Here is a 22,792-nt window from a genome sequence, read left to right as displayed (position 1 = left end):
CCCATTTCTGAAGAAGGGTCTAGGCCCGAAACATCAGCCTTCCTGCTCCTCTGATGCTGCTTGGCCTGCTGTGTTCATCCAGCTCTACACCTTGTTATCTCAGATTCTCCAGTATCTGCAGTTCCTACTATCTCTGAAACAATTTTAACCCTACTGCGAAGCATCTTCTAAGGATGCCTACCCTGAAGAAGTTACCCTCCTCTGTCCGGAAAAACCTCAGTGGATCTCTCTCCCACTGCAACTCTCTCGTAATCTCTTCGGCCTTGAAACTGCTCTACCACGTCCTGAAGCAAACCAGGTACTACAGCCACATCACCTTTCTTAGTACCTGCCTACAGAACCAGATCATCCCCAATGGACTACAGTCCACATTCAGGCCTTCCCAATTTGGCCCCAACTGTGACAATGTCTACATTCAGAACATTTCTGAAGAAGGATCTAGGCCCGAAACATCAGTCTTCCTGCTCCTCTGATGCTGCTTGGCCTGCTGTGTTCATCCAGCTCTACACCTTGTTATCTCAGATTCTCCAGCATCTGCAGTTCCTACTATCAAATGGAAATATTTACTTGAAACATAAAACAGTCATAAAAATTGTTTCAGAGATAGTAAGAACTGCAGATGCTGGAGCCAGAGATAACACAGTATGGAGCTGGAAGAGCACAGCAGGTCGGACAGCATCAGAGGAGCAGGAAAGCTAAAGTTTTGGGTCGGGACCCCTCAGAAATAAATAGAGAGAGGACGGCTGGGTCTGGGGAAAGTAGGTGGCGTGGTGATAGGCGAGTGCAGATGGGGAGTGATGGGGATTGGTCAGTGGGATGTGAGGAGCAGATAGGTAGGAGAGAAGATGGACAGGTTGTGTCAGGTCAAGGAGGCGGGGATGAGAGGGAGGGTTTGACATGGGATGAGGCCGGGGTGGGGAGATTTTAAAACTAGTGAATTCCATGTTTAGGCCATTGGGCTGTAGGCTCCTGAGGTGGAATATGAGGTGCTGCCCCTCCAGTTTCTGGGTGGTGTCATTGTGACACAGGAGGAGGCCCAGGATGGACATGTCACCCAGGGAGTGGAAGGGGTGAGTTAAAATGGTTGGTGACCGCAAGGTGTTGTCGTTTGTTGCGTACAGAGTGCCGATGCTCTGCAAAATGGTCTCCGAGTCTACGCTTGGTCTCACTGATGTAGAGGAGGCCACATTGGGAGCAGCGGATACAGTGGACCAAGTTCACGGGTGTGCAGCTGAACCATTGTCTAATATGGAGGGTTTGTTTTCTGCCTTGAGTGGAGCTGAGAGGGGAGGTGTATGGGCAGGTGTAGCACTTCCTGCGGTTGCAGGGAAAGGTGCCGGGGGTGATGGGGTTAGTACTATCCAAATATTGTACCTTCCATGTTTCCACTTCCAAGTTTCTGCATTAAAATGATATTCTTGATTTCAAAATAATGTTTTGACCTGCTTAAAATATGTCTGGTCCACTGACGTTGCAGATTTCTGATTTTCAGACTGGAGGTATTACACAGTAATCCAAATGCTTCATTTCCAGACATATCAGCAGTTTGATCATCACTGCCTTTGAAATACGTGAAAGTATTTATTTAATTGCTGCTGAGATCATTAAACAACGCTGGTATTTCTATGATGACCCTCCATATCTCTTTGGAGTATTAAATACTTAATTTGCTGCATAAAGTAATGAGGTTGTTTGAAATTGTAATATTCAGAGGTTTGAATAGTCTAGTTTACACTCCCAGTATAATGTTAACGGCCTGTTACACTGTCAGAGGTGCCACCTGTCGGAAGAGATGTTAAATTGATATGCTCCCAATCCATCAACACCCCCAACCAAAGTCCCCATCAGCCTCTGACATATGTATATATATAAATATTCCCACAGCCCATGGCACTGTTTCAAAGTAGGCAGAGGAGCCTTCCTGATTCTTTGGGCAATATTTATTTCTCAATTATAAACACGTTAAAGAAACACAGACCAGCTGTCAATTTATCTTATTTGCATTTATTGCATCTTATTTTCACAATTTTGCTCCCACTTTTGCATATGTACAACAGTAACTATACTTCATACGCAGTTTTTGATTATGAACATACTCAGGGCGTGAAAGGAGTTAGATAAATTAAAGTTTATGTCGACTAGTCATTGGTCAGAATAAATAGCAAATTATTCTGAATTTACATACATATGTCTTGTTTCACCTGCCAGAAGCCATTTCTGTGGCAGATTCTGTCAGGACTGTTTTGCTGTTGCCCTCCACTTTCAAGTCCACACAGAGGAGGCAAATCCTAAGAATATCTTTGCCAGAATAGGAATCAAACTGCTGCCTTTATTGTTATTCCGAAACACATGCTAGTCATCCAACCAACAGGGCTATAAACTCTCTTATAATATCCGAACATTGGATTTAATTTTTGAGAAGTTAATTTACTGTAAACTGGATTAACTCCGTCCTAGTGAAGTATCACTCCTATCTTAAGTTTAAGATTTCTTACACAACTGACTGTCCCATCTTGATGGCCTGATATTTTCTTTCCTGTCATGAGGTCTAGAGGCTTCTTTCCAGTTATGACAACTGGACTTATTTTCAGTTATCAAAACCAGGAAATTTCTTCCAATAAAATCCTCACAGTCTGGAGATTTTCACAAAACTAACTACCCTTTTGATATGAAACGGTCAACAGAAACCTGAATTTGGCCTGTCACCATCTGTTTGTCTGTAGTTGTAAATGTTCCACTTTGTAACGTTTCATCAATTACTGTCTTAGTTTATCTAGTCATTTATCTAAAATCATGTGCTTTTGTGGGAATAATGTTTAAACTCACTGTTCAAAAATGAATATCTGATCTCTCCATTTAAAAAAAATTACGTTCACAGCATTAAAATCAAAATCGCATTTACCTACATTTTAAAATTCAAATTCTCAAATGATAATATATTATAAACCTTTATCACAGTATTCCTTTCTAGCATTACTCTATGTTTACCATACCTCTAACAAGTTTGTTTAAACCTTGCTAGGAGCACCAGCAAATTGGATTAAGTACAACCCTTCTACCCAGAACAGGCTCCATTTCCCCCAGGACTGATTTAGCTGCCTAATTCTCTTTTTTCCTATGCTTACGTGTGTGTGGTCCCAGGACTAAATAGGATATTGCTACTTTTGAAGTGCCACTTGTTAATTTCCTACCTAGCTCCGTAAATTCTTAATGACGGATCACATTCCTCTTCCTACCTATGTCTTTGGTGCCAACATGGACCATGACCATTAGCTGTTTGCTCTTGTCCTCAGGAAAATATACAACTGTTCAGTGACTTCTTTGACCCTGGAACCAAAGAGGCAACACACCATTCTGGATTCATGCCTGTGGCTGCATGAACACCTATCTTTTCTTCTAGCCACTGAACCTCCGATTACAATTTTTCTTCCAGACTTAGGGCTTCCTACTCCATACAACTGAGCCAGCTCTGGAGCCATGGTCTTGGCTTTGGCTGCATGCTGCAGATGAAGCATCACTTTTGTCAATATTCAGAACTTAATACAGATTAGGGAGTGTGATGCACTTAGGGAAAAGACTCTTGTAGTACTTGCCTGTTTCTTTTTCACTGCATGGTGGTCACTGTTTTCTCTCTCTGTACATGCATACCTTTAAGTTGTGGAATAACCACATCTAGGACTATGCTATCCATGAAGCTTTTGAACATGCAGATGTGCTGCAGCTCAAGCTCTGAAATCCAAAGTTTGAATTGCTGCAGCTAATGAACCTTCCTGTATGTATGTTTATCCAGGACATGGGAAGCATTCTGGAGTTCCCACATAGAACAGGATGGGCAATCCAACATCTCAGTGATCCTGCTATTCTTCTATCTATTAGGTAATAAAGCTTACTACTTTTAAACAAAAAATTATGACTTGCCAACTATTCACATCTCTCTGCTAACACCACTTAAATACTGCGATGACCCTCAGAATGTACTTTCTTTTTGTGTCCCTTTAAGATCAATATACACTTGGGAGGATTTTGAAGTGGGTTTGTTTGTTTCCTTGTTGACATTGACAGGTTCCATGAAATGACCATGTGCCATTGGGATAAATAGTTATGAAGCAAAATGTGAAAGTAAAACAAAGCACAATAGTGTTTTTCAGTCTGTGTTTTCTGTTTGACAGTTTATATTACACAGAAATTCAGCTGAGAGAAGATGAACGAGGTTCTCTCTACATAAAACAATTTCTGGTTGGCAGATTTGGAATGGATTCAGGAGTTGAAGCAGGTCTCTGAAATAAAACAGAGACTACTGTATGTTTTTATGTGTGTTTTACAGTTGCAAAGAACAGAGCTGAAGACGGGGAGGGTAAGGGATTGTCATAGAGTCAAACAGCATGGAAGTAGAAATTTCTGAAGAAGGGTCTAGGCCCAAAACGTCAGCTTTCCTGCTCCTCTGATGCTGCTTGGCCTGCTGTGTTCATCCAGCTCTACACCTTGTTATCTCAGATTCTCCAGCATCTGCAGTTCCTACTATCTCTAAATTAGTCCCATCTGCCTGCACTTGGCCCATATCGCTCCAAACATTTCTTATTCATGTACTTATCTAAATGTTTTTAAACGTTGTAACTCTACCTGCATCCACGACTTGCTCTGGAAGTTCATTCCACACATGAACCACTCTTTGGTGTGTTTTTAAAAAAAATGCCCTTCATGTCTTTTTTTAAATCTTTCTCCTCTCACCTTAAAAATATGCCCCCTTGTTTTGAAATTCTCCATTCTAGCGAAAAGACACCTGCCATTCACTATATCCATACCCCTCATTATTTTGTAAAGCTCTATAAGTTCACCCCTCAACCTCCTACGTTCCAGTAAAAAATGTCCCAGCCTATCCAGCCTCTCCTTATAACACAAACCCTCCATTCCTGGTAAATCTCTTCTGAACGCCCTCCAGCTTAATAATATCCTTCCTATAACTGGGTGACCAGAACTGGACACTACTGCAGAAGAGGCCTCACCAACATCCTGTACAATCTCAACAAAGCGTCCCAACTCCAATACTGAAGGTCCGAGCAATGGAGGCAAGTGTGCTAAACACCTTCTTAACCTCTTAGAAAATGAGAGATTGTACAGAACACAGGTTAAATTGGGAAGACTGTGAGATTGATCACGGATTGTCGATTGTACAAGACTCATTGGTGCTGCTTCAATGTTGTCAAGGTCCATCATACAATTTTAATGGGTAGGAGGAGGGAATCTCTGTGAATTCTGTGACATAAGAACTTTGTGACTTTAGTGAGAGCGGGTTCATAGATGTGCACATTATTAGTGGTAACTGTGTCTCAGGATCTGAAATGAAATGTTGCCTCTGGTCAGTGGGGCTTGAGGCCAAAATAATTTGTTAGGAAGTAAGAGACTGTACAGGTAGAGGTTAAATTGGAAAGACTGTGGGATTGATCATGGTGCCATATTTGTGAGGGATGTAATGTGAGTACATGTAATTATATGAGACTTAGCTATATTGACTACTTGTATGAAATTTACTGCTTTATTGGAAACATTCTTCCCCTGTTAACTGATCTGAGATTATTTTGTTTTTAGTTGCTTTCTTACAGTAAAAGTTCTAAAAAGTGAAATTTTGTGGAGTAGTTTTCTTCCTGCTGTTATAGCAAAATAGTATTGCGAGTACATCATTCAGCTGCTCCACCATTCAAGTCATGGCTGATCATCTACCTCCACGTCATAATCCCATGCTCTCCATATATCTCCAGAGGTCATTAGAAAACTGTAAATCTCTGCCTTGAACTTAATTAATGACTGAGCTTCCACAACTCTCTGGGCTGATGAATTCCAAAGATTCATGACCCCCTGAGTGAAGAAGTTGCTCCTCATTGCAGTCTTTAATTGGTTTATCTTTTATTCTGTGTCCCTTGACTCTAAACCCCAAATACAAGGGAAACATTTTCTCTGTGCCTACTCTGTCTATCCCTTTAAGAATTTTGTAAGTTTCTGAGAGATAACTTCTCTAAACACCAGAGAATATAAGCCCCGGTCTCTTCAACCTCTCTTCATTGGACAGTCCTACCAACTTTTGCTGTTTTCTTCTATGGCAAGAAAATCCTTCCTTAGGCAAGAGGACCAGAAATGCACACGACATACATGTTCTATGCAACTAGGCAAGACATCCGCTCCTATACTGAAATCCTAACTAATTGTCAACATTACGTATCATAGGAGTCCCTTTAATTTTTAAAAGTTGGCAGCCTCTATGGGCATGAAACAACATAGAGAGGTTTTTTCTTCAGTTCTCCACATTGCCACAACCTCCACCATAGATACTGCAGATGTCAAATCCACCCCAGATTGAATTTCAAGGTCACCAACCACCTGAGCTTTTCATGGAAAACAGAGTAATGGTGATTTGAAAAGCAGAATACTGCAGAAGCTTAAAGAATGTTGGAAATATTCAACAGGTCAGGTAGAATCTATGTAGAAAGAAAGCACAGCAAACATTTCAGCCTGTTGCCCTTTCATGAAAAAGGTTTTCCCTGTGGGTATTGAAAATGTAGTCCATTGAAACAACAGGATATTGTCCGATATACTTGTTCTTGTGATCATGATCATTTCAATAGTAATACAGCTTTCTCCATAGGATGGCACTACCATCTCTAAATGCTGCAGCCAGAATTTTTCCTTCTGGGATGCAGGTTGAGGTAGGACAGCAAACAAAACGACAATCCCACCACCTTTTCCATGTTTACCACATTTATGGTTTACCACATTAAGTAACATGAGCGGAAAACGTTTTCACAATTAAAGAGGTTAGGGTCTGGAATGTACTGCCTGACAATGTGGTGGAGGCAAATTTAACCATGGTATTCAAAAGGGAACTGCATTATTATCTGAAAATGAAAGATGTGCAGAGCTAGAGGGAAAAGATGGGGGAGTGGCACTACATGAAATGCTCCTACAGAGAGCCAGCACTGACAGTTTGGGTTGAATGTCCTCCATCTGTGTTATAACCATTTTAAAATTCTAGTTTGTTCAATATTTTATTGAATGGTAACATCAGAGAGCAATGAGCTTTGATGGTCCAAATGACTTTTCCAATGTTCCGCTTTCTTTATATGATTTTAATAGACTCTTGCACTAGCATTCTCTGACTACATGTCTCTTGCTTGGTGAACTGGAAAGGAACAGAAAAGGAAACTTTAACAAAAAATTCCTGGAAAAGCCAGATATTTTGGCACACATCAGTGGTGGCTTGGCCAATTCTTTAATTCAATCAGTGGAAGCAATAATTCCTATTTTACTGTCACACTCTGCAGGTTCATCCAAGCGGAAGCTATTTTGCTGTAGGTGAGAAGGGAAACATGCCCAACATTATAGTCTACGAATATCCTTCGCTGAAGCCATACAGAATCATGCGAGGTGAGTGTCATCTTGTGAGGCTAATGCCGACCGTTTGTTTGTCCCCAAGTGTTATGACTGTACCTTCAGCGGCCAGGCCTACAGCTGCCTTATTTCTAAGCTCCTGAACTCCCTCCAATAACTCTTTGTAAGTTTGGGGACAAATTTTGTCAGATACCAGCCCTGTGAAGTACCTTGGGATATATTGCTTGGCAAAAAGTGTCTTTTAACATAAAATTTTATGTTTGTTCTTGGTCAAAGCACAAGTGCTTGGGGTGGGGTGCGGGGGCGAAGGAATAGGAAAGAAGCATCTCAAGTTCACTATTTCCCAAACAAGAACCCCAGATATGACCTTCAGCCTCTGGTGGCCTGGCCCCCACTTTATCTCACTTTGCAGCCCTGTCACTGTAGCTAACCTTGCTACTATCACTGTGTTTCACCGTGTATCCTTTCACTGTGGGGCTTGATAGGGTAAATACTCATGGGACAGTCTACAATCAGAGGGCGTAGTCTCAGAATAAAGGAGTGCCAATATTATTCTTGAATAATACGTCCTAGCTTTAGGCTACCCTAGAACAGGAAACATCCTTTGGTATCCACTCTATCCAGACTTCACAAGGCTTTAAATGTTTCCATAATACATCATCTGAAAACTTGTATTTGAGATCATAATTTCACTGGTAATGCAGCTTCCTGCACAGGATGGTGCTGTCACCTCTAACCTACGGCTGGATTTTACTCATCTGGATTGGGAATGGCATGGAAAACTACTCTCTGTCTTTGTGCACAGTGAGGAAAATGGTGCTGTTATTAAACTACAGTGGCACCTCTAGAACCATTAAACTTGTTGAGACCACGTTGAAGGACTCAACTTCAGAGGCCACACAATCTTCCAGGAGTGGCTGGGAATCTGGAGACCTCAGCGTTCACATACAGCTGAGTGGAAGCATGAACAGAGGTGGCTCAACAGTGAAGGACAGTCTTTGAATCTTGATTTGACTTGTTTGGACTGGTCGAGGGGCCAAATGGCCTACTCCTATTCAGTTAAACAGGGGGAGGTGATATTGTGTAATATAGTGATATTACTGCTGGACTATTAATCCAGAGGTGCAGATTATGTTCTGGGGACCCGGGTTCGAATCCCGCCACAGTAGGTGGTGGAATTTGAATTCAACAAATATCTGGAATTAAGAATCTACAAATCCACAAAGATCACAAATCTACAAAGAATCTACAAATCCATTGCTGATTGTCAGGAAAAACCCATCTGGTTCACTAATGTCTTTAAGGGGAGGAAAGTTCCATCCTTAACTGGACTGGCCTACATGTGACTCCAGACCCACAGCAATGTGGTTGACTCTTATCTGTTCTCTGGGCAATTAGGGATGGGCAATAAATGTTGCCCGCCCAGCAATGCCCTCATCCCGTGAATGAATAAAGAAAAAAAATGAAATAATACCTCATCTAAAACCTTGTACTTGATCATGTTGATTTCAATGGTGATGCAGCTTCCTCCATAGGATGGTGCTGTCACCTCTAAATAGTGGCTGGAATTAGTCCCTCTGAATTGGGGATGCAATGACGACGGCATGGAAAACCGTCCTCTGTCTTTGTGCACAGTGTGGAAAATGATGCTATTAGTAAACCAAAGTAGAGCCATCCATTAAATTGGTTGAGACTATGTTGAAGGGCTGCACAGCAGCTCAGTGGTTAGCTCTGCTGCCCCACAGCACCAGGGACCCGGGTTCGAGTCCACCCTTGGGCAACTGCCTTGTGTGGAGTTTGAACGCTCTCCCCATGTGTGCATGGGTTTCTACCAGGTGCTCCGATTTCCTCCCACAGTCCAAATTGGCCAGCTTAAATTGCCCATAGTGTCCAGGGATGTAAGTTAGGTGCATTAGGCATGTGAAATGCAGGTTTACAGGGATAGAGTATGGGGATGGTTCTGGGTGGAATGTTCTTCAGAGGGTTGATGTGGACTTGTTTGGCCAAATGGCCTGTTTCCATGCTGTAAGGATTCTAAGTATTGATTCTAAGACTCAACATCAGAGGCTACACGATTTTCCAGGAGTGGCCAGGATCAAGTGCCCTCAGCATTCACATACAGCTGAGTGGAAGCATGAGGTGGCTCAATAATGAGGGAAAGTCTTTGAAACTTGATTTGAATTGTTTGAATTGGTCGAGAGGTCTCCCACTGCTTGTCTTCAAAAGTTGGAGGAGCTTACTATGGGAGAATATAGAAGAAGGGTGAGATCCCTGCTGCCTCAGGGGCTTGAAGCCAATGGCTGGGAATCAGATTATTGTTTATTACCTGGGCACAGGGAAGAGTGAGTCTGGAAATGGCATTTGCTGTTGGCCACATAGGCATCACCATGGCGACAAACACCATGATGAAAGATTCCCAGGCAGCAGAAGTACAAAGCCATAAAGGAGAAACTACCAAGAGTGCAGAATTAACCCAAACGTAGAGTCATAGAGATTTTCAGCATGGAAATAGACCCTTCGGTGCAACCCGTCCTTGTTGACCAGATATCCTAAATAAATCTAGTCCCGTTTGCCAGCATTTGGCCCATATCCCTCCAAACCCTTCCTATTCATATACCCATCCAGATGCCTTTTAAATGTTGCAATTATACCAGCCTCCACCACTTCCTCTGGCAGCTTATTCCATACACACACCACCCTCTGTGAGAAAAAGTTGCCCCTTGAGTCCCTTTTAAATCTTTCCCCTCTCACCATAAACCTATACCCTCTAGTTTTTGACTGCCCTACCCCAGGGAAAAGACCTTGTCTGTTTAACCTATCCATGCCCCTCATGATTTTATAAACCTCCATAAGTTCACCACTCAGCTTCTAACGCTCCAGGGAAAATACTCCATGCCTATTCAGCCTCTCCCTATGCTCAAATCCTCCCTGGCAACATCTTGGTAAATCTTTTCTGAACTCTTTCTAGCTTTGCAACATCCTTCCTATAGCAGGGAGACTAGAATTGCATGCAGTATTCTGAAAGTGGCCTAACCAATGCCCTGTACAGCCACAACATGACCTCCCAACTCTTCTCCTCATCTGACTGACCAATAAAAGCAAGCATACCAAATGCCTTCTTCACTATCCTATCTACCTGCGATTCACTTTCAAGGAACTATGAACCTGTACTCCAAGGTCTCTTTGTTCAGCAGCATTCCCCAGGACCTTACAATTAAGTGTATAAGTCCTGCCCTGATTTGCCTTTCCAAGATGCAGCACCTCGCGTTTATCTAAATTTGAATTCAACCTGCCACTCCTTGGCCCATTGGCCCATCTGACCAAGGTCCTGTTGTACTCTGAGAAAACCTTCTCCGCTGTCCACTACATCTCCAATTTTAGTGTCATCTGCAAACTTACTAACCACACTTCCTATATTCACATCCTAATCATTTATATAAATGATGAAAGCAGTGGACCCAGCACTGATCCTTGTGGCACACCTCTGATCATGGGTCTCCAGTCCGAAAAGCAACTCTCTACCACCACCCTCTGTCTTCTACCTTTGAGCCAATTCTGCATCCAAGTGGCTAAGTTCTCCGTATATTTCATGTGATCATGTGGGGGAGGCGATGTCCTAGAGGTATTATCACTGGACTGTTAATCCAGAGACCCAGATAATGTTCTGGGGACCTGGGTTCAAATTGAATTCAATAAATATCAGGAATTTAGAATCTAATGATGACCATGAATCTGTTGTCAATTGTCAGGAAAAACCCATCTGGTTCAGTAATGTTCTTTCGGGAAGGAAACTGCCATCTTTACCTGACCTGGCCTAAGTGTGACTGCAATGTGGTTGACTCTTAACTGCCCTCTGGACAATTCGGGATGGGCAATAAATGCTGCCTAGCCAGTGATGCCCTCATCCTGTGAATGAATAAAGAAAAGAAAACTAGCCTTGCTAACCAGTTTACCCTGAGGAACCTTGTTGAACACTTCACTGAAGTCTCTACTATTATGTGCACTGCTCTGCCCTCATCAATCCTCTTTGTTACTTCTTCAAAAAATTCAGTTAATTTAGTGAGACATGATTTCCCACTCACAAAACCATGCTGACTATCCCTAATCAGTCCTTACCTTTCCAAATACATGTAAATCCTGTCCCTCAGGATTCCCTCCAAAAACATGCCCACCACCAAATTTGGCATGTCCATAAGTTCCCTCCCAAATTCTGCAGATGCACCATTGCACGAATACTGTCTGGGTGGATATGGCCTGGTAGGGCAACTGCTTTGCCCAGGACCGTAACAAACTACAGAAGGTGGTGTACACAGCTCAGACCATCTCAGAAGCCAACTTTCCATCCATGGACTCTATTTACACGGCTTGCTGGCCAACATCATCAAAGACCCATTGCACCCTGGCCAGCTCTTCCATCAGGCAGAAGATACAGAAGCCTGAACACACGTACCAGCAGGTTCAGGAACAGCTCCTTCTGGTCCATTATCAGACTGTTGAATGGACTCTAACCTGAAATTATGTAACCTGCAATGTAACCTGTATGCCTCTAAGTCTTTTTGATCTGCACATCCTTTGCTTGCTGTGATCTGCCTGTAGTGCTTTAAATAAAGCTTTTCACTGTATTTTCATGCACATGACACTAAAAATCAGTCAGTCAATCAATCAAAAAAACCCACCAATGTCAGGCTCACTGGTGTATAATTCCATTCTCCCTGTGTCTGCGTGGGTTTCCTCCGCATGCTCTGGTTTCCTCCCACAGTCCAAAGATGTGCAGGGTAGGTAGACTGGCATTTCCTTACCACCTTTCTTAAATAGTGGCACCACGTTAGCCAACCTCCAGTCTTCCGGCACTGCGCCAAATATCTCCGCAAGGGGCCCAGCAATTATGGTTGAGAAGCTTCTGGTAGAACCCACTAGGGATTCTGGATTTGGGAAGGCTTTGGAGATCTGAAGCACAAAGGAACTTGGGAGTCACAGTTCAGGATTCTCTTAAAGTTAACATGCAGGTTCTGTGGGCAGTTAAGAAGGCTAATGCAATGTTAGCATTCATTTTGAGAGAGTAGAATACAAGAGCAGGAATGTATTGCTGAGGCTGTATAAAACTCTGGTCAAAACATGTTTGGAATGTTGTGAGCAGTTTTGGGCTCCGTATCTAAGGAGGGATGTGCTGCCTTGGAGTAAGTCCAGAAATTGTTTACAAAAATGACCTTGGGAATGAAGGGGTTGTCATGCGAAGAGTGGTTGAGTACCTTAGGTCTGTACTTGATGGACTATAGAAGGATGACAAGGATGATGGAATATAGAGAAGATCTCATTGAACATTACAGAATACTGACAGACCTGGACAGAGTGGATGTGGAGATGATGTTTCCGCTAGTAGGAGAGACTAGGACCTGAGGGCACAGTCTTGGAGTGAAGGGACGACCCTTTAGAACTGAGATGAGGAATAATTTCTTCAGCTTGAGGCTGGTGAATGTGTGGAACTCATTGTCACAGAGGGCTGTGGAGGCCAAGTCATTAAGTATATTTAAGACAGATATAAATATGTTCTTGATTAGTCAAGAGATCATGGGTTATGGGGAGAAGGCAGGAGAATGAGTTTAAGAAATATATCAATCACAATCGAATGGCAAAGCATCTTGATGGGCCAAGTGGCCTAATTCTGCTCCTATATCTTATGGTCAGTCCTGCCACATCCATTTGTGAATGGTGGTGGTCAATTAAACAACTAACAGGAGGAGGAGGAAGCAGTGTGGATAGTTCAATTTTCAATGATGTGGAAGCACAGCACATCAATGTAAATGACAAGAGTGTCTGACGATTTTCTGCCGGAAGCACTGAATAGATCATCATTTTCAGATTTCTCCTGAGGTCCCCACTTCTACAGAGTGCAGCTAGAAATCTGGAATCTACCTGACAATGTGGAAAATTGCCCAGTTATGTCCTGTCCACAAAAAACAGGACTAATGACCATTACTTCCCCGACAGTCTATTCTGAATCATCAAAAAAGTGATGGGAGGTGTGATCAATAATGTTGTTAAGTATGAATCCGGAGAAAACAGTGTGGGAGAAGGAACAGAAGTCATTGCAGACGAATCTCAACCTATAAGTGCATGGGTAAGAATGGAGCCAGCAAGGGCAGTCCCATCTGGCTGAATGATGGAGGAGACTTGGCCTGCTGGAGGAGGATGGTGAGGTCAACTATGCCAAAAATCAAGAAGGATGAACAGGTATTTTTTTTCCTGCAGTCGCTGTTATATAGGTTGTGATTTGTGATTTTGATAAGTGATTTCAATCTTGAGTGATGTTGTGACAAACTGATTAAGAGAATCAAACATGGGATTGTAGGATAGGTGGACGTGGGAAGAGATGCATGTTCAATATTTTTGGAGTGAAAAGGGTGATTGGAAATGGAGTAGCTTTCAAGAGCTGGGATTCAAATCATAAACTTTTTTAGCAAAACATTTTCGAAGAAATTTACATACGGGTCAACCAATTGCAGGCAACTTGTTTGCTCAGAACAAATTATGATACAGGAAATTACAGTGAGGAAATTAAAACACAGTTTGTAATTTAATAGTGCAGCTCCTACAGTGCTATCTAAGATAGGCAAGATGCCATACTATTTATAAGGACAGGTATTCATACCCTAAATTTCATAGCATCATATTCTGGTTGGATCTGGGTTGGCCTAAGTAAGCAGATCATTTAAAGTTTAATTATCTGTTCAGGATGCTCTGAAAATAATAACGTTTGCCAGCTTTGGCTCAAGATCCAAAGGCGATCAATAATATGTAATATTTATTTCTTAGAATTGATTAGCATCTGATGAAGTGCGTATCTCCAGTGAGAGAGAGAGTTAGTTTTTGCTAAATTACTGCAATTAAACTGAACGCAAGTTTCTTATCTTTTGTGATGAGTAAGATTACTTTGGTGAATAATCACTCTCTGTCTGCTTCCTTCCCAGGGGGAACTTGGGAAGCTTATGCTTTTATTGACTTTAATTCATCGGGTACTCTGCTGGCCAGTGTAGGGGGCAGTCCCGATTATATGCTCACCATCTGGAATTGGAAGCAGGAAAGAATAGTTCTGCGCTCAAAAGCATTTTCACAGGATGTTTATCGGGTCACTTTCTCACCAGAAAATGACGAACAATTGACCACCTCCGGCACAGGACACATCAAGTATGTGACCAAACTAAGTTGTGATTAATCCTGAATTGCATTCCGTGTCAATATTTATACTCTAACAGTTCGATAATTGTGTATGAATAAATTGGGAAGGTTAGCTTGGAAAGTGCACTGGGAAATATCTGTGCTGCTGTTCCTTATCCCCAGCTAAAGCTGAAGGTCTGATGGGAGAAACAGTGTGATACTGCATTTCTGAAGGAGAGTTCTGGGAGTAGTTATGTTCCCTAGTATTTTGGGCCTCATGATAGAAACATAGAATAGTTGCAATACAAAATGCAGTCATTCAGCCCATTGTATCTGTGCTGCCTCGCTGCAAGAGCAACTCACCTAGTCCAATCCTCTCTCTTTTCCCATGGTCCTACAACTTCTTGTTCTTTTGAGAAAAATATCCAATTCTGTTTTGAAGACCATGATTGAATATTCCTCTGTCTGCATTTCGAGGCTGTGCATTCCAGATCCTAATCCCTTGCTGCAGAAAAGGTTTTCTCATGTCGCTGCAGCTCCTTTTGCCAATCACTGGAGGAGTGCTGGAGTTCATATATAAATCCGATTGCATTTTCTCATTACTTTTGTTCTACAGTTGGCAGCGATTTGCTTGTATCTGCTGGCATAATATGCAAGGATCGTGAACTGTAGACTTGCAGTGGTTTTAAACAAGGCCTTGCAGTTAAGATAAGAAGCTAAGGTACTATTGCATGTGTTTGTCGCCAAATAGTAACCAAAAAAAGTATGTACTGTAATATAGTTAAAGTTTCTGTTAACACAATTGTGTTATCAAGTCATCTCCTTTCTGGACAGAAATAATGTCACTATATGAATCAGAGATGTGTTGCAGCATAGAAGGAGGCCATTTGACCTGTGGTGTCTGTTCTAGCTCTTCAAATGAACAATGCACCTATTGTCTCCCTCTGCCTTCTTCCCATAATGCTACAAATTCTTCCTTTTTAGATACTAATCCAAATCCTATATGAATACATTGATTGACCCTGCCTCCACTAGAATCTCAGGCACTACATTCCAGAACCTAACCACTAGCTGTGGGGAAGGTTTCCCCTCGCGTTTCCTTGCTTCTTTTAGCAATTACCTTAAAGTAGTACCCGCTGGGTCTTCATCCTTCTGTAACTATACAGGATATGGATGAGGCCCCTTTTAGAATACTGTGTAGAATTCTGGTGGTGCTTCTATAGAAAGGATGTTGTTAAACGTTAAAGGCTGCTGGAATGAATGTTATAGGGAGAGGCTGAATAGGCTGGGGTTTTTTTCCCTGCATCGTTGGAGGCTGAGGGGTGAACTTATAGAGGTTTATAAAATCATGAGAGGTATGGATAGGGTGAATAGCCAAAGTCTTTTTGTCAGGTCGGCGAGTCTAAAACCAGAGGGCATAGGTTTAAGGGAAAAGGGAAAGATTTAAAAAGGACCGGAGGGGTAACTTTTTCATGCAGAGGGTAGTGTGTGTATGGAACGAGGTGTCAGAAGAAGTGATGGAGATGGTACGGTTACACCATTAAAAGGCATAGGAATATGGGCGAAATGGTGGCAAATGGGACTAGTTTGGATTGGGATGTCTGGTAGGCATGGACGAGTTAGACCAAAGTGTTTGTTTCCATGCTGTGTAACTCTATTGACTCTAAGTGGAAGCTATTTTTCCCTAATTACTCTGTTCGGAGCCTTGAGTTTGAATCCTTTATCAAATCCTGTCCCAGCATTGTCTTTTCCAAGGAAAACAATCCCAACTTTTCCAAACTTTTCCAACATATTTTCCCAACTTTTTGCAACTCAAAATCTTCATTTGTGGAACCATTCCAACAATATTTTCCTGTACCCTCTGTAATGCCTTAATGTATTTGCTGAAGTGTGATACCCAGAAAAGGATGCAATACACCAGTTCCTCTCAAATCTGTTGTGCTGCACTGGATCAAATGCCTTTGTAAGTCCCTGTACACCTTATCAACTGCATCACTCTCATCATCACTCTATCACTTCTTCTCCAGCAGGTTAGTTGGACATGATTTTCCCATGACAAACTCATTCTGGTTTTCCTTATTAACCTGTATTTGCCCAAGCAACGGTTCATTTTGTCCAAAATTATTGGTTCTAGAAGCGTCCCTACCACTGAAGCTGAACTGACTGGCTAGTTGTATCTTTACACTCTTTTGCAGCCTACGTGACATTGCAACTTTACAATGAGGCACATAAAAATCATGTAAACTGGAGATTGTCACCTCATTGTTTTTGCTTCTAACTCTTCCAGGTTTTGGAAGATGGTGGAGACCTTCACTGGGTTGAAACTGCAAGGTGAACTTGGCAGGTTTGGCAAGACTGCGCTGACAGACATTGAAGGTTATGTAGAGTTGCCAGATGGAAAGGTACAGTTGGCAGTTTCCTCTACCCTAAGTTTATAAGGAAGATAACCTATTTATTATACAAGAAGAAATATACTTATGAAGCAAAATTTTGGCTACCTTCTATTTTTGATTTCAAAACATCTTTGTATTTTGGAATAGTTCTCATATTTCAAAAGATAGAATCAGATAAAAATAAAAATAAAATGAACTATTATAGAATAGAAAGAGGCCCTTTTCCCCATTGTGTTTGCGCTCCGTGTCAAATACCTATCTGCTGTAATCCCTTTTTCCAGCATTTGGCCCGTAGCTTTGTCTGCCAAGGTTTCTCAAATGTTTGCCTAAATATTTCTTGAATATCGAGATGGTTCCTGGCTTTAACATCCCCTCAGGCAGTGGATTCCAGATAACCAATACCCTCTGTGTGACAAAGATTTTACTTAAATTCTCTGTAAACCACATGCATTTTACCTTAAATCTATTCCTGGTTATTGATCCCTCCACTAAGAGGACATGTTTCTCCCTATCTACACAATCAATGCCCTTCATAATTGTGTACATCTCAATTAGATTCCCCCTTAACCTTTTATGTCTAAGAGAAACAACCTATCGAATCACTCTTCAGAGCTGAAATGCTTTATCTAAGGCTAAACATGGTGAATCCTTTCTGCAGCCCCTCCAGTCCATCACATCCTTTCTATAGTGTGGTGACCAGGACTGTACTCAAAACTCCAGTTGTGGCCTAGCCAATGTCTTATACAGCTTCATCATAATTTCCCTGCTCTTGTATTCAAAATGCCTTGACAAATCAAGGCAAGTATCCCATGTGCCTTTTTAACCACCCAATCCACGTGCCCTGTTGCCTTCAAGGCTCAATGGACGTGCACACCAAGTTTCCTCGGATCCTCAGTATTTTCCAGGGTCCTATTGTTCATCATGTTCTCCCTTGTCTTGTTACTTCTACCAAAATAGATCTCCTCACATTTAACATGATTAAATTCAGTCAGCTGTTGCTGTGCTAATCTGACCAGCCTGTCTATTTCATCCTGTAATCTAATGCTTTCCTCTTTACTACTTAACACACCACTAATTTTTGTGTCATCTGCAAGTTTACTGATCAAGCCTCCTATATTTGTGTCTAGATTATTAACGTACACCGTAAACAGTAGTGAATAACCTGCTACACTAAACTTTCTGCAAGGGAATGAGACAAGAGATTTGATTCCTATCAAACAGGTTTCTCTTTAAAGAAACATAGATGAAGAGGCAAGATTATACTGGGAGGTAAGATGGAGGTGGAGGAGAACAAGATAAATTGGGAATGGTAGTCGTGATTAACAGTAAGATGTTGGGACACAATGTGGAGTTTGAGATGGTTTCATCCATCTTCAAGTTAGGATAGAAAAAAACCATTTGGAGATACATCAAGTATATTCAAAGTGAGAGACACAGAATCTACTCTTTAAGTGAATCAAGGTTTAAGGGGATAAAGCAGGAGAGTGGAGTTGAGGATTATCAGATCAGCCATGATCTCACTGACTGGCAGGATGGAGTCAATATGCCAAAAGGCCTCCACCCTCTCGAGTGTCTTATGGTTGAAAAATTCATTAGCTTTATTACAATTTCAAACTAACCTCTCTCCAGAAGCATTGTCGACTTCATGTCTCCAACCGAACAGCATGTTTGTTGTGAATATACCATTGTTCGTGGAGTTCAGTCATTGGTAATGTAAATTTGGATGACACATCTACATAACATCTCTAATGGAGATCAATTGTTACTTAAAGAAAAATGTGTGAAACGTGTTGGGGTAGAAAAGAAGCTTAGAATTATTTAACATTTTTCATGTCTTCAAAATGTTCTTAACCTTCTTGGCAGTTAAATATTTTTGAAGTAGTGTCACTATTACTTTGTGCAAATCCAGCCTCCAATTTTTGCAGAACAATTAAATAAAACATGATTGCTTTTAGTTATGCTGATTAATGAATAAATACAGCCTAAGACAACATTTATTCATTCCACGCAACAATTCTATCTATCTTTGTGCTTGAAGATTTGCTTCTTTCTTGCAGGTTGTGTCTGGCTGTGAATGGGGTAATATGTTGTTGTGGGATGGAGGTCTTATCAAAGTGGAACTAAGCAGAAAGGATGGCAAGCCATGTCACCAAGGACCTATAAATCAATTTGTACTGGATGAAGGAGAACTTATTACTATTGGTGCTGATGGGTATGTGCGGGTGAGTGATGACAGATATTAAAACCCAGTGGTTAAACAAACTTAATTCCATCATGAACTGCTGTCAATGCAATTCACATAGGTCAGTATGAAGTCCACTTCCTTGCTTTTCTTTCTTCACTGCAGTATGTTGATATTGATGATGTGCAGCCTGAAAACGTTACCTGAGTTTGTCCTACCTTACAACTTTTGTAAATTGCTATGGAGAATATCAAGGACAGAATGTAGAGAAGGATATGTTGACTTGATGCCTTGAAGTATGATGGGGGAAGCTCGCGTTGTGACACAAAACATTGAGGCTGAATGGCCTGTTTCTGTGCTGTAAATTCTATTTAACATAGATCCTCTTTAAGGAGAATTAATTTCATGTTTGTTTTTACATCAGAAAGTCCTTCTATTTTTTGCTTTCTCATTAATTCTGTCTTTTTATCTCAACAACACAAACCATATACTGACTTTCCCGTAGAGTCATAGAGATGTACAGCGCGGAAACAGACCTTTCAGTCCAACTCGTCTATGCCGACCAGCTGTCTTAGATTAATCTGGCTCCATTTACCAGCATTTGGCCCATATCCCTCGAAACCCTCCCTATTCATATACCCATCCAGATGCCTTTTAAATGTTGTAATTGTACCAACCTCTACCACTTCCTGTGGCAGCTCATTCCATACACACACCACCCTCTGTGTAAAAAAAAGTTGCCCCTTAGGTCCCTTTAAAATCTTTCCCCTCTCATCTTAAACCTATGCCCTCTAGTTTTTGACTCCCCCACCTGGGGGAAAAGACCTTGGCTATTCACCCTATCCATATCCCTCATGATTTTATAAACCTCTATAAGTTCAGCCCTCAGCCTCTGATGCGCCAGGGAAAATAGCTGCACCTGTTCAGCCTCTCCGTATAGCTCAAACCGTCCAACGCTGGCAACATCCTTGTAAATCTTCTCTGAACCCTTTCAAGTTTCATAACATCCTTCTTCAATCTCTTTTGAAATGTTCTGCAAGTTCTGAAGCTTTCATTAAGGTCTTTACCTAAAGCTGATGTCCAACCTGCAATTATCTGAAGCATAATACACCAAGCTGACGATTTCTCAGGCTTTTGACTTGCACTACTTGGATTCAATATTATTACTATAAGCCACTTGAGACAAAGTGCATGTCACTGAGGTGCTCCAGGTCTGATATGCCTTTGATGTCTCTCTGCAGAGATAAATAATCTCAGGATTATTACCATCATTCACATGCTTATTTTTATTTATATGAACTTCCAGAAAGCATTTGACAAGTTCCCTCATAAGAGACTGTAAGTTAAAGTTTGAACTCGTGGAAATGAAAGCCAGTTATTGACCAGGTTAGGAAATTGGCTGAATGGCAGAAATAGAGATACTGGGCAAGTACCCCAATTGGCAGGATTTGAACTACTCATTAATTACATGACTGTGGCAAATGGATATCAATATAGCCAAATTTGAGGTAATTCACTTTGGTCCTATCAAAGGATAGAACAGAGTAGTTTCTGAATCGTGAAAAGCTAGTGAAAGTCCAAAGGGTCCTGGGGAACCTGGCACCCACACGCAGAAAATAAGCAAAAAGCCTAATGAAATGTTGACCTTTACATCTAGAAAACTAGAATACAAGTGTTAGAAGTTACATTTCAATTTACAAATCTGGTTAGACCCCAACTGAGGTACAGTGAACAGTTCTGGACACTAGTCATTAGGAAGAATATTTTAGTCAATAGGAGAGTGTTAATTTATGAAATATTACCTGGACTCCAAGAGTTAAATTACAAGGAGAGGCGACACAAATAAGGTTTGCATTTAATTAATTTTCAATGTTAGGGGGTGATTTTATTGACTTTTACAAGGTATGAAAGGTAACAGACATGTTTGGTGAGTCTAGGACAGGGTTCACAGTTTGGAGCAAGACCTTTCAGAAGTGAAATGAGGAAATTTCTTCACGCATAGTAACTGTGTTTGATTAACAGTTTTTTGAGAAGGTACGGGGGGAAATTTTTTCAAAGGAAATGTTGAATGGCTGATTGTTTTCTTGTTTAATGCATACACATTTCAAAAGTTTACTGGTTATTTTATACATTTTGTTTTAATCACTCAAGGGATGTGGTCGTTGCTGGCTGGGAGCCAGCATTTATAGCCCATTGCTAATTGCCCTTGAGAAGGTGATGGTGGGCTACCTTCTTGAACCACTACAGTTGGTTAAATGTAGGCACATCCACAATGCTGTTGGGGAGGGAGTTCCAGGATTTTTACACAGTGACACTGAAGGAACAGTGATAAAGTTCCAAGTCAGGATGATGAGTGGCTTGGAGGGGAACTTGCAGATAATGTTGTTCCTATATACCTGTTGCCCTTGACCTTCTAGATGGTAGCGGTGGTTGTGGGTTTTAAAGGTTCTGTCTAAGGAGCCTTGGTGAATTTCTACAGTGCATTGTACAGATTATGCATGCTGGTGCTATTGGTGGAGGGAATGGATGTTTGTAGATGTGGACTGCTTTCTCCTGGATGGTGTCAAGCTTCTGAAGTGTTGTTGGCACTGCATTCATCCAAGCAAGTGGGGAGTATTCCATCAGACTCCTGACTTGTGCCTTGTAGATGGTGGACAAGCTTTGGACAGTCAGGAGGTGAGTTACTGACTGCACGATTCCTAGCCTCAGACTTGCTCTTGTAGCCACAGTGCTAGTCGAGTTCAGTTTCTGGTCAATGGTAATCCTTGTGATATGTTGATAATGGGGTGCTTAGTGATGATGATGCTCAGGAATGTTACTGGGTTGATAGTTACATTCTCTTTTGTTGAAGATGGTCATTGCCTGACAGTTGCCGCTTGTCAGCTCATGCCTGGAAATTGCCCAGTTCTTGCTGCATTTGGACTTGGACTCCAGTATGTTAGGAGTCACAAATGATGCTGAACATTGTGCAGTCATCAGCAAACATGCCCACTTTGACCTAGTGAATATTGAAAGAGTGCTTCAAAGGCACAGCAGATATCAGTCATTAAATTAATGTGAGAAAAAAAACCACTGCATCATAAACTATTACATTAGGACAGCTGAAGTTCGAAAGCTGTTGCCAGCTTGCTTGTCAAAAGTTTCCAAGCTTCACAAGGCCTTCCCAAGATTCATGAACTGACTGACTTGAGGGGTCCCCAGCCTTCAGGAACCCACCTGCCTAGATGAAAATATCAATGATAGAAAAATTAAATATAGAGCATGATTTAGATAGAATTATAGAATGGCTACAATATAAAGGAAGGCCACGACTTATTTCTGAAGAAGGGTCTAGGCCTGAAACGTCAGCTTTCCTGCTCCTCTGATGCTGCTGGGCCTGCTGTGTTCATCCAGCTCTACACCTTGTTATCTCATGACTTATTGTGCTGTGTTTAGCCTTTCTTATGAGCAATTCCTCTAGTGCTACTATCTTACCTCATCCCTCTAGCTCTGCAATTTTGTTTTTAATTTTACAGATGACGATTCAATTCCCTTTCAAAGTTATGATTGGATGTCTCTTTCCCACACTGTAAGGTGATACATTCCACATTCTTAACAATTCACTACATTAAAGAGATTTTCCTCATTTTTGATGATTTGAGATTTCTTATTTTGCCAAGTATCTTAGATGTGTGTCTTTTGG

At 41.5% G+C, this 22,792-nt stretch overlaps 2 protein-coding genes across 2 annotated transcripts in view; one reads left to right on the top strand and one right to left on the bottom strand.

Moving 5' to 3' along the window:
* LOC109925926 overlaps window positions 1-22,792 on the bottom strand; it is a 250,018-nt gene that overhangs the window by 174,172 nt on the left and 53,054 nt on the right. The gene's annotated exons all lie outside the window — the stretch shown is intronic.
* LOC109914114 (cilia- and flagella-associated protein 44-like) overlaps window positions 7,302-22,792 on the top strand; it is a gene marked incomplete at its 5' end in the record, with an annotated part of 171,890 nt that continues 156,399 nt past the window's right edge. Inside the window, 4 exons of the mRNA XM_048602549.1 lie at window positions 7,302-7,416; window positions 14,349-14,565; window positions 16,823-16,937; window positions 18,986-19,150. Of these exons, the coding sequence (XP_048458506.1) occupies window positions 7,302-7,416; window positions 14,349-14,565; window positions 16,823-16,937; window positions 18,986-19,150 (612 nt within the window). The remainder of the gene's footprint in view (window positions 7,417-14,348; window positions 14,566-16,822; window positions 16,938-18,985; window positions 19,151-22,792) is intronic.

This window comes from Rhincodon typus, chromosome 11 (genome assembly GCF_021869965.1).
Source record: "Rhincodon typus isolate 14 chromosome 11, sRhiTyp1.1, whole genome shotgun sequence".
Lineage (NCBI taxonomy): Eukaryota > Metazoa > Chordata > Chondrichthyes > Orectolobiformes > Rhincodontidae > Rhincodon > Rhincodon typus.
Note: the sequence above shows the minus strand (reverse complement) of the source record. Positions and strands in the feature narration are given on the sequence as shown.